At 38.7% G+C, this 12293-nt stretch overlaps 1 protein-coding gene across 2 annotated transcripts in view; it reads right to left on the minus strand.

The window, feature by feature from the left end:
* CNTNAP2 (contactin associated protein 2) overlaps positions 1-12293 on the minus strand; it is a 1988831-nt gene that overhangs the window by 817843 nt on the left and 1158695 nt on the right. For both annotated transcript variants that reach the window (XM_075586746.1, XM_075586748.1), the window contains one exon: positions 11301-11450. In XM_075586746.1, coding sequence (XP_075442861.1) covers positions 11301-11450 — 150 coding nt within the window. The remainder of the gene's footprint in view (positions 1-11300; positions 11451-12293) is intronic.

Below are 12293 nucleotides of genomic sequence, written 5' to 3' on the forward strand. Positions count from 1 at the left end.
GAGGTTTGTGACTGTTTTCTGCCCGAGTGCATTGAGGTATTTTCCAGGCAGGGATTGAAGCATTTTATTCCCGCTGGCTGCAATACTGCACAGTATATATATATACTGCATTACAATTCATGAATTTATGCCATCTGGTAGACACGCGAAGCATTGCAGCCTATTAAATCCTAATCATTATCATTTAACAGATCAGCCGCCCGTCAGCCAGGCATGAACCCAGGCTGGGAACGCAAATGCAACGGGGCTTGTCAGAGGTGAGGAGCGGCGCATTCCAGGTATCTGCCAGGTACATACTGGGTATTTGCTCGAATAAAGTGTGTCGGTGCAGTAGCAGGGTCAGTGGACGAGCCAGGGTCAGGATTGGAGACATCATGGTAAACTTTATCCAGGCAGAGTTTCGGCAACTGGTAGTCAAGTAGATCCCGCTTCAGCGTAATAGCTGAAGGACAGAGCGGGTTCTGCGCGAATGGCATCCATGGCCCATGGTACCGGTCTCTGCAAGGAGAAGGTTGACCGGAGTGGGCACACTGCCAGGCAGCATTGGTAAACCAGTGCTTCAGCACAGAAGTCCCAAGCTGGCTGCTGCGAAGGGAGAGAGCAGCAGGCCACTGGATCCGAACAGTAACCTCTGCTACGGGTGAGTGCAGCAGGTTGCAGAATCCGGGCAGGCAGAACTCAGGCCTCTGCGTGAGAAGCAGCACGCCTTTGAGAAACAGGAAAACAGGCCTCTGTGTCGAGAAACAGCAGGCCACCGGAACCAGGAACTAGAGACGAGAACTAGAAACTAGAGTGGATCAAAATCATTAGTAAGGCAGGAGACAAGCCAGATGGCTTGTGGCAGAACACAAGTAACGTCCAAAAGGAATTATGCTCAGCCGAGAAGTATTGTGGGAATGAAGTATTTAAAGGTCGGCGAACTAATAGCAGAAGGGGCGTGTGACAGCATTGGTCTAATGACTGATCCCAGGCTGGGGCTGCAGTCACAGCTAGCACAGCTGCTGTAGATACCAGAGGGAGTGTTCCAGGACTGCACAGGTCTGCAAGGCAAGGTAAGCAGTAAACTGAGGTGTGGATTCCTTACAGTTGTGAGATTGAAATATGAGAATCTTCATGTTATTTGGTATTAAACTCTCACTGATGAATTCGGACTTTGGTACTCAAATGCATTGTTTTTATGCTCAAAATGTGGCCCTGGTGACAAGGACAGGCCAAACTTATTTGGGTGCCTCGTATGTCCAACTCATAAATCTTTTGTGACATTAAAGGCTGGGAGAGAGATTTATTTTAAACTCAAATGAGTCTGAAAGTATAAAATACCCTATAATCATCTCATTCATATGATTTTACTAAAGTCGTAGATACCACTTTTACGAACACAACTTCTACTTTTTGATGGAGAGAACAAATATCTGAGCTACAGTATGCAACCCAGACAACTTGTCATATTTGGTATTATTGCACAGCATGGTTGCTGTATTGTTACCACAACTGAATAGGTTAAAGGTATTAACATGACACAGGTCAATAAGTAAAGAATTGTCAATGTTGGGTACAGTGAGTTGGACAGTAAATTCTTGTGTTTGTCTGGCTTCTGCTGCCACCTTTCCCCTTTCATTGTTCTACTCTACTGTATATTGGGACCAAGGACCTTGAGCCCCAGATCAGATAGTCTCTCTACCCTCACTGGTCAAATGAATAATGTTCACACAAATATTAATTAGAATATTGTTCTTCTATAGCATTGACAATATTCATTTATTTAATAATAAAATGTTTTACCAAAAATATATATAGTGCTGTACATAGGTAGGCACAATGAATACTTGCCTTGAAGAGTTGACAATCTAATTTTTGACGTTTGATGCACAGAGAGTTAAAGTGACTTGTCCAAGTTCACATAGAGAGCTGACACTGGCATTCAAACCAGGTTCACCCAATTCCAAGGCAGTAACAAACCAATGACTCTACAATGGAGTTACTCCATTAGTATGGACAGTTCTTAGTTCTGATTGAAAGACATCCTCATTTTTCTCATTGTGTCTAATGACCATTGTGTCTGATGCTGATATGTTCAACATAAGGCTGGTGTGCAATATTACAGCTTTTTACCCTTTATTATATACAAAATTGATTGATATTCCCCCGAATTCATAAGAAAATCATATTAGATTTAGCATTTTTGTTAACATTTTATCCCTGGAATTCTGATGATCCCTTTCACCCTTACTATAATAGTGTCATATGAATATGAATTTACATTTTTAGCAGCCTTGTGTCCATATTTTGGAACATTATCTGGTACAACTGTGTAATTCCTGAAAGATAGGGCATAGGCGAACTTATTTGGCTGAATGTTATCTATTGTCTCTTGGCAGATTTCCTAGAGATCTCATACAGGACTGTACATGATTACCTGAGTGGGATCCACAAATATTGGATTCATTTCAAAACATGGTGAATTGTAAAAGTAAAGGCTGATTTTGTTAAAAGTTTTAGCATTGATAAATGTTTTGTGATTTTGAACAGATAAGAAAATTATTTGTAAAGATTGGTACTAAATAGAAACAGCCGTATTCAGACAGAAGGGATACACGCCAACACTATTGCCAAAACAATCATATCTGCACTAAAAGCCCCACGACAACACCTGCTCCAATTGAAAAAGAAAGAAAAAACCACACACATACCACATAAAAATAAGGGAATGTGAAAATAATCAAAGATCTGCAACCCATACTGACAGAGGATGTGACATTAAAATAAATCTTCCTCAAACCTCCCATCCTTGCGTTCCGGCAACCACCAAACCTCAGACAGAAACTAGTAAACCGAAAACTTCATAACGAACTCAAGGACTCTGAGAATAGCACAAGACCATGCAACAACACACTGAAAACTTTGGGGGGAAAAATGCCAAGATCCCACAGCCAGTCACAAGCATAGAACATTAAATGTTAATGGAACATACTGCTGCGCATCCATGATTTAATGCAGCAAATGTGACCAAGGATGCTCCACTGGTAAAATCAGACCAAAAATCAAATGAGAATGAGCCTACTGGACACACACACACACAATAACACACCATGAAGAAGGAAGATATTGCCCTCCAATGGGACACCACTTACTGTCAGATCATTCCATAAATGACTTAAAAATCTAAATCCTCAGCGGATTGATTAAGAGTACTCAGAAGGGAAAAACATGTGTACTCAAAATGAAAATGGTCTTGGATACAAAAAAAAAAAAAAGGCCTTAATGCTGATATGGGGTTTCTTCTACACCATCATTTTTTTTGTAATGTTTCTCCCTGTCTGTTAATTTTACAATTCAACCCCTTCAGTGAAGTGTCAACTCTATTCAGTTAAAGGGAAGTCAACACTTCACAATTGTGCACTATGTAGAAAAAAAGGTTTATGTCATTAGCTATGACTACAATTTTAGGAAAAGCGTGGAAAAGTTTCCAGTAAATGTTATGGGGACAAATATATTCAATGAATTGAAGAATGCTTGGGATGAACTACTAGTAACCCACAAGGGGTGGAAAGTAACAATTAAAGGCCTCCCATAAAGTAAAGTGTATCATTTTATTGTACAGTACAAATGGGCAAACTAGTTGGGCCCAAATAAAACACATAACATTAATTTAATTTTTTCTGTCTTTCTCTGCTGCTGCTGCAGGTAATCTTTTTAATAACTGTTAAAAAGATTCTCAATATAGGTTTGATCTAAAAAGAGCACCAACTGACATCACAAATACGTGACCTTGGGTAGCAAATCACATAGCTTACTGTACAAACCAATATTTATTCTTAATTATTATCTTTACGTTTGGAGGATTTTGAACAAATCCATCCATCCCTAATCATATCCACATGTGACAACTCAAATGTTCCCATCTGTGACAGCAGATGACAGAAATTAGTACCTTAAGGAAATTCATGTTTGTGCGCTGTACTTCCTATATAGAAAAAGATTTTCAAAAATGTATTGCAATTTTAATGGAAGTCGTGTACACTAAAACCATATTTATAAAAACATAGACTTTCCAAACTCACTGAATAGAGATATATTGTAGGCATAAGCTGTCGTTTTATGGTAATGTTCGCACAAGAAATACCATTATGTTTTCCCAGATGTACACTACTGGTTTATCAGGGGGATTGAAATCCATGCGTAATTAAGTTTATTATATTTGTTTTCTTAAGACCATCTACTCTCCATTTTCCATATGTTTTTATTGATCTGATTAAAGATAATTTGTTGGGAACACTAACATTCTGAGCTATACATTTTAAAGAATATATTAATGTACGGCAGTTTGTTAAAAAAAATTGATAAATGTTCAAGTAAGATAAAATATAGAGGGTATTAGTGTATCACAACACAATATATGTTGAGTTTTTTTTTTTTTTTTTTAAAGTTTAGGCGTAATGATTCTGATTAGGCAAAAATGATGCATGTTTGGAGACAGAATCATCAAGATTAAATGACCTGTTATGAACTGATCCATCCTACCATATTTGGTCATCTACATCATCAAGGGGACTGGACAGGACACAAAACACTGTTCAGTCCCCTTGATGATGTTAGATGACCAGATATTCCATATAGCCTCTCCCTCATAATGTAGAGACCCATAAGGGAAACCCGGGGGAGGAAATACAGCTCTGCATCTTACAGTACCTTCAGCGCTGTGGGGAGATGGCTGCAGCCGGAGAGATGGAGAGATGACTGCAGATGGAGGCAGACGGCTGCACAGCTCATCTAGAAGGTGAGTACAGATATTCTCTCCCTGCAGATAGCCTATCAAGTGTCCATTCAAAAGCATGGACCCCCACAGCGTTAATACTTCTAGGCCCCAAACCTTGCTGTTCTCAGGCCGCGATCTGGCCCAGGTTTTGCACATTTTTTTCCATGCCCCCAAAACCGGCAGTCTTGCTACATCTGTAGAAGAAAATCCTAGGATTGGAGCGGAGCACAGCAAAAGAAGGTGGGGGACCAGCAAGGTGTGGGTTAAAAAATTATTTATTAAAGAACATGGTATCGGGGGACAAAAACAAACACTGACGCGTTTCAGGCAAAACGTCCTTTATCAAAGAGGTGATTCGCGTCTTCTCCCCTCCACAGTCTTATAGACGGCTCCCCGCCCCAAACAATAGTGACGCCGCGTCAATTTGGCGCGAACACACAGGAATCAATATCATTGGACAGGCTCTCATCCAATAGGATCTCTAAGTTTGGTAGGTGCGTCTCATATGGTAGAGGAGTGACGCGCAGACCTCACGGTCTCATGAACAACTCCCCGCCCCTAAACAACAATGACGCTGTATATATTAAGAGTGGGAGCATACAGTATCAATGGATCTAAATAATGGAGCTCTCCTCCAATGAGGTCTCTATAAAGAGTGAATGCGTCTCATGGGAGCGAGGAGTCTCACAAAGACTGACAGTGGGGAAAAACTTATTTAACATAGAACAAATCAATAAAGGAACAGTAAAAAGAAAAAAAGGAATGACAAACATTTATAAGAACAAATAGAATTAATCTGCGAATCAGTTTCTTGAATAGGTGAGGACCAATGGGAAAGTACAAAGATAAATGCAACTTGTTCAGAACACACATATCTATAAAATCACATAAATGTAATTGGAGAAACAACAGATTAATGTAATAAGCGTTATCATATATGCATCTATCTATTTCAAGTGCATAATAATTATGGAAGGAAAGAGGAGAAAAGTAAGGAGATGTATAACCATTATAAATTAGAAAATAAATAAAATATAATCATAGTACATATTGATATCCCCAAATAGGTAATCAATATAAATAATTTTAAGGCTAACAATACATTTTTAAATAGTCTTCATTTTTAATATGGTTTTATGGAAGAATAACACTAATGCAGATATTCAATGCATATGAATGGGACATTACTTAAGAAAATGCTTAAGTTCCCAATCCTGATTCATGCCCTTGGGTGCTAGTGTCCCAAGGGCATAAATCCAAAACATCTCCCTACAATTTAATAAAGCTTCTCTGTCTCCTCCCCTTGGAGAAATGTGTATGTGTTCTATAGCACTATAGGACAATGTGGTGAGTGATCCTAGAGGGCAGATGGTAAAGTGACGTGCTACGGGAAATCGATCGTCATGATTTTTGATACTCCGAATATGTTCACTTTTTCTAACTTTAAGTGCTCTAATCGTCCTGCCTATATAGCCACTCCCACAGGCACATCTAAGCAAGTAAATAACAAAATTCGTATTGCAAGTCAAAAATGACTCAATACGATATATTTGATTAGTGTAAATATTCTTAACAGATTTGATTGATTTTGCATATCTGCAGAGATTGCAATTCTCACAAGCAAAAAATCATTTGGGTAATTTTTTAACATTATCTTTAGCTGAACAGTATAGGCTAGGGGATACATGATTCCCAATAGTTTTTGCTTTCTTAAAAACCATTCTTGGATTTGAACTGGTAAAAAGATCAAGATCTCTATCTAATTTTAAGACTGCCCAATGTTTTTGTAAAATAAATTTAATCTGCTCAGCTTGTTTTGAAAAGTGGTAACTGGTTAGTTGCATCGTTTTGTATATGAGTATTCTTTTTATCATGACTATAATGTTTTGATTTATTTTTAGTCAAAAGTTCTTTCCGATCCATATTTAATGCATAATCAAAGGCAAACTTCCAGGTCTCTCTCCCCATAACCACGACTCCCAAATTTTTTCTTAAGTTCTTCCGCTTGAATTAAAAAGGACTCTTCTGTTCAACATATTCTCCGGAATCTAAGAAATTGTTCTTTGGGAATGCCCTTAATAAGTGATCTAGGATGGGCACTATTAGATCTGAGCAGGGAGTTCTTGGAGTTTTTCTTCCTACATATGATAGTCTGTATTTTTTGACCAACATCTATATATAAATGTAAATCGAGGTAATCGATATGTGTGTCATGATATGAATGAGTAAATTTCAAATTATAAGTATTTGCCTCTAGATATTCAAAAAAAGCGTGAAGTGTATCCCTATCCCCATTCCAAATAAACAGTAAATGATCTATGAAACAGCGATAAAAAATAATGTGTTCTCTAAATGGGTTAGTGTCACCGAAAATGTGAGTGGTTTCCCAAAATCCCATAAAAAGGTTTGCATACGAGGGTGCAAATGACGTGCCCATAACTGTCCCCTGTGACTGTAAATAATATTGTTTGTCAAACATAAAATAATTGTGCTGTAAGAGAAACATAACCGAATCTAAAAGGAAAGTGCTTTGTGCCAAGTGTATATTTGAATGATTAAGGAAATAACTGATAGCTTTAGTGCCAAAAGTGTGATCAATAATCCTGTATAGTGAGGTCACATAAAGTGTGACCCACATAAAATTGTTCAACCAATTGATTTTCTGAATATCTACAAGCAAATCAGAGGAGTCTCTCAAGTAGGAGGGAAGTGTTTTAACTAAGGTCTGTAAAAAATGATCCACGTACCTAGATAGACCATCTCCCAAAGATCCAATACTCGATATAATAGGTCTGCCAAGAGGGCAGACAAGAGATGTATGGATCTTTGGGAGATGGTGAAAAATAGGTACGATTGGAAATGGGTTATAAAGATAAATCGATTCCTTTTTCGTGAGAACTCCTAACTCCCTGCCCAGATCCAATAAATCGCGAATCTCTGCCAGATATGATTGCGTAGGGTCTCTGTCTAACTTGCAATATGCCTGAGTATTAGTGAGCTGTTTTAAGGCTTCCATACGGTAAGCATCTGTATGCATAATCACCACTGCTCCTGCCTTGTCCGCGTTTTTTATAACTATATCAGATCTCTTTTTTAATGAATATAGATGCGAACGTTCCTCTTTGGACATATTATCGGAGAGAGAAGTGGTGAACTTGAAACCTTTAGCAAGAATTTGTAAGTCTTTCTCCACTAGCTTCTCGAATGTTTCAAGATGTGGACCTTTGGAGAAAGAGGGACAAAAAATGGATTTATTTCTAAATTCAGTATGTTTTGAACCGCTTAGGAACAAGAATTGATCCTCTGTATCCTCAGAGTCTGACACTCCTTCTTCTGTAGTCAAATCTATCATGTCCTGAAGTACCCCATATTCTCTGAAGGACAATCTATCTTCCCGAGCCTCGTCAATCACATGGCAGGGAACCAAAATATCTCTTCATCCGATGGAGGAGACTCAGGAATAACCGTGTTTCTAGATGAAAAATATATTTTTAATGACAATTTCCTAACGTATTTCTGTAGGTCAATGACTGTATTGAACACATTAAAATCATCCATAAGGGCAAAGTTAAGGCCCTTGTTCAAGACAGCCATTTCCCCCTCAGTGAGTGTTACACCCGAAATATTCAAGACATTGTTGTTAAGTATTAAGGATCGATCTTTCTCTTCTTTAAAGCTCCTTCTTTTGTTCAAGCGCCTTTTCCTTTTGAATGGTTTTTTTAAGTCTTTTGACTTCTAAGATCATATGAGGTAGACGCTTCTCCTTGATGTCTCATATTTCGGGTTTCATATTCCGTATGGTCCCGACATCTGTCTGTGTCATCATCTGTAGAGAAGGACACTATTCGCAGATTAATTCTATTTGTTCTTTTAAATGTTTGTCATTCCTTTTTTCTTTTTACTGTTCCTTTATTGATTTGTTCTATGTTAAATAAGTTTTTCCCCACTGGCAGTCTTTGTGAGACTCCTCTCTCCCATGAGACACACCCACTGTTTATAGAGACCTGATTGGAGGAGAGCTCCATTATTTAGATCCATTGATATGCTCCCACTCCTAATATATACAGCGTCATTGTTGTTTAGGGGTGGGGAGTTGTTCGTGAGCCCGTGAGTTCTGCACGTCACTCCTCTACCATATGAGACGCACCTACCAAACTTAGAGATCCTATTGGATGAGAGCCTGTCCAATGATATTGATTCCTGTGTGTTCGCGCCAAATTGACGCGGCGTCACTACTGTTTGGGGCTAGGAGCCGTCTATAAGACTGTGGAGGGGAGAAGACGCGAATCACCTCTTTGATAAAGGGCGTTTTGCCTGAAACGCGTCAGAGTGTTTGTTTTTGTCCCCTTATACCATGTTCTTTAATAAATCATTTTTTAACCCACACCTTGCTGGTCCCCCACCTTCTTTTGCGGTGCTCCGCTCCAATCCTAGGATTTTCTTCTGCAAAGACAACATAGCGTGATGCACGCACCACAAGGAAGCAGCTATTTGTGAGTATTGTTTCTCCCCTTATTAATTATGGGGAGTTGCTGACCAGAAACAGTGGTACAGTGACAGATCTCTGTTCTATTGGGTACTGCATGAGACTGTTTTACGCTTAAGCTTATATTTGTCTCCACTGTATGGACAGTTATGAGTCAATGAATGGTCACTGTTACTCAAAACACTGGGTCCAATATCTCCTTTAGCCTTATTTTTGCCTCCTTCTACACTATGATATATGCGCCTTGATATATGGATTACAAATATGTCCCAATCTTACTGAGCACTGTTACTTGGACCTGCGTCCTCACTACCTTGCTACATCTGTAAGTGCATTGGTTATTTCTAAAACCTGGTGTTCCTGGTGGTCCATGAGCAAAGGGTTTGAGAACCGCTGGTCAAGAGTAATATTTATGGCTTTCTGTATAAAACACATGTAACTGGCAATACTGTTGGCCAACTTCCTCATTCCCACCCCACCATTGTTTGAGATATGGCAGTAGATATACTACAGTATTTGCATTAAGCACTTTGCATTGAATTGGCTTACAAGCCACACACCTGCCGCTGCTTTGTGAATTACAAGCTATGTGCTAACATACCCTATTTTAGACACGCGTTAAGTACTTGAGGGATCTCTAGAATATTGGGTTGATGACTAGTAGTAGCAACAACTAGAAAGACTGATAGACCGACAGCCCAGATTTGGCCAATGGACTACCTGGTAAAACAAATAATGTGTAACCAATAGATTGACCAGAACTAAGAACATCCAATATGATATGATGGAGGATCTAAAAACACCTTTAATTGTTATTACAAAGTTAAAACATAGGGTGTTAAAAACTCCCTGGTGGGAACCTGAGCTTCAAACAGTGGAAGCGTAGTTTAATGCAAAAGTTACTAACCCCAAAATAGGGTGGTAACGAGTTCGGGTAGCCTAGTAAAAATAGGAGTTGAGCCTACTAGTAGGAAGGGAATTCCTAGGCGAACTCCCCCCCTCCCACGACCACGCTACAATTTGGACTATATTATAATAATATCCATACTCAGAATAAGTATGTGAAATCGTAGCCTCTGTGGGTCACTGCAGATAGATACTTCATTTAGTAGGAAAATGGGTCTAGTATACACATGAACCAGCCATAATAGACTGAAAACAAACACTTGCTAAGGGGAAGGGCACAAGGGAGAAAGTCCCTCCTCCCACAATAACATGTCAAATGGAGGAGAGATACTCTTAAAACAAGTGGAAACGGCTATGTATGGTCAAATTACAGTCCGTGTGGACACTAAGGTTATTTAGACTGATAGTACAAGTAGAACAATGGAAACAGTCTTGCAATTCTAATACACCTAAGATGGATATTATCAAGGATAAATCAGAATGCTGTTAGTAGAGAAGTACAGTAAATGCAATACTTGCTATACTGATGGTGTCTGGTGTATACTTATGACTAAAGTATCTCTGCAGTGCCTGTGGATAAAAGTCTAAGTTAGAAGACTCAGTCAACTGTTCAGGGAGTGCTTGTAAAAGCAACCTGGTGCCCGTGGGAGTTAGAGCAGCAATCCCGACGGCTGTTTCACGTAGGCGCTTCTTCAAGGGACACCACAACAGATAATGAGTCCTGTTATATACAGTAGGGGACTTACTGGTCCATTGGCCCAATCTGGGCTATTGGTCTACCAGTCGTTCTAGTTGTTGCTGTTGTTTGTATTTCCCTACTGCACCGTTCACTGTAATTACGTATTGGTATATATCATAGGAGTGCTGATGTCCTCTTTTTGTTTTGTTTCATGACTATCAGGCCTTCTGCTAATGAAGGCAGAGAGTTGTGGGTTATAATTTATGACTGGATGTTTTAGGTATTGGACTGCTTATACTACAGTTCTCCTGATGTTGAGTGCCCAAATAACTTTGGAGGTGAGATCAATTATTACATAATATTTCCAATTAACTCATATGACTTTCTCATGCACTGTCCTACCAATGCAGTGTGAGTCTTATAGAGAAATTAAACTGAACAGGTTTAACGTAGACTGGTGATTCAATTCTTACCTCCAAAGAAATATCTACTTCCAGTTTGGAATTGAAGAGGACTATTTGTTCTTACAGAAGAAGCTTCATCTCCATCAATAGTTAAAACAGCAAAATTTTCCTTAGCCGTGAATCGTACTTCATGCCATTGCCCATCATTAAGACCAGAACCTGAAGAGAAAATGTATGCAATGAATGTACAGAACAATTACAAATGGACACATTCAAATTATGAATAAGAAGTTCAATAGAAAATAGTGTAAACTTAATTTTTTTTGTACTTCCTGAGAAAGATTTACATTTTAGATTGTTTCTATGGGAGCTAATGTATGTATTAAGAGTAGCTCTCTTGTCAGTGGGTGTTTAGGAAATGAATATAGAAAAATAAATGGGGTCCGATAAACTTGTACAATATTATAATCATATATTATAAAGCTTGCAATTTTAATTGTAGCTGTCCGAGCTGGCTTTAACCTTTACATTGATGAGATTGGTGTGAAATACATAAGACATCTGCACAAATTGATACAAGAAAAATACGTTCCACTGTATCAAGACACAAATATTGATAGCTTGGTACTATATGCTCCTAAACAGTTTAGTAAGTATAACATAGAATTCATGCCATTATTTAACCATGTATTACATCAGTATCAATATCACACAGTACAAACAAGCACACCGTTGTTAATAAGTTATGTTTATGTACAGTAAGACAATTTGTGAAATACAGTAGTATGGGTCTACCAGTTATGATACTACAGAAGTTGCTCCTGCCCTGTCAACATGACTTGCAGAATAATGAAGATGAGACAACATCATATAATATGCAATAGTATTATAGATTGACTTAAGCTTTGTTATCTTACCAGTTATGCCAACACTTACAGAGGAAAAAGGGCTGATAACAGCTAAACCATGGCCTCCTGAAAATAAGACATGGCGGGGGGGTCAATCGCTGTAAAACCTCCAGAACCAGATACAGTAGAGGCAACGTTTATTCTAACATTTGCT

The sequence above is a fragment of the Ascaphus truei genome, chromosome 2, assembly GCF_040206685.1.
Source record: "Ascaphus truei isolate aAscTru1 chromosome 2, aAscTru1.hap1, whole genome shotgun sequence".
In the NCBI taxonomy this organism is placed as follows: domain Eukaryota; kingdom Metazoa; phylum Chordata; class Amphibia; order Anura; family Ascaphidae; genus Ascaphus; species Ascaphus truei.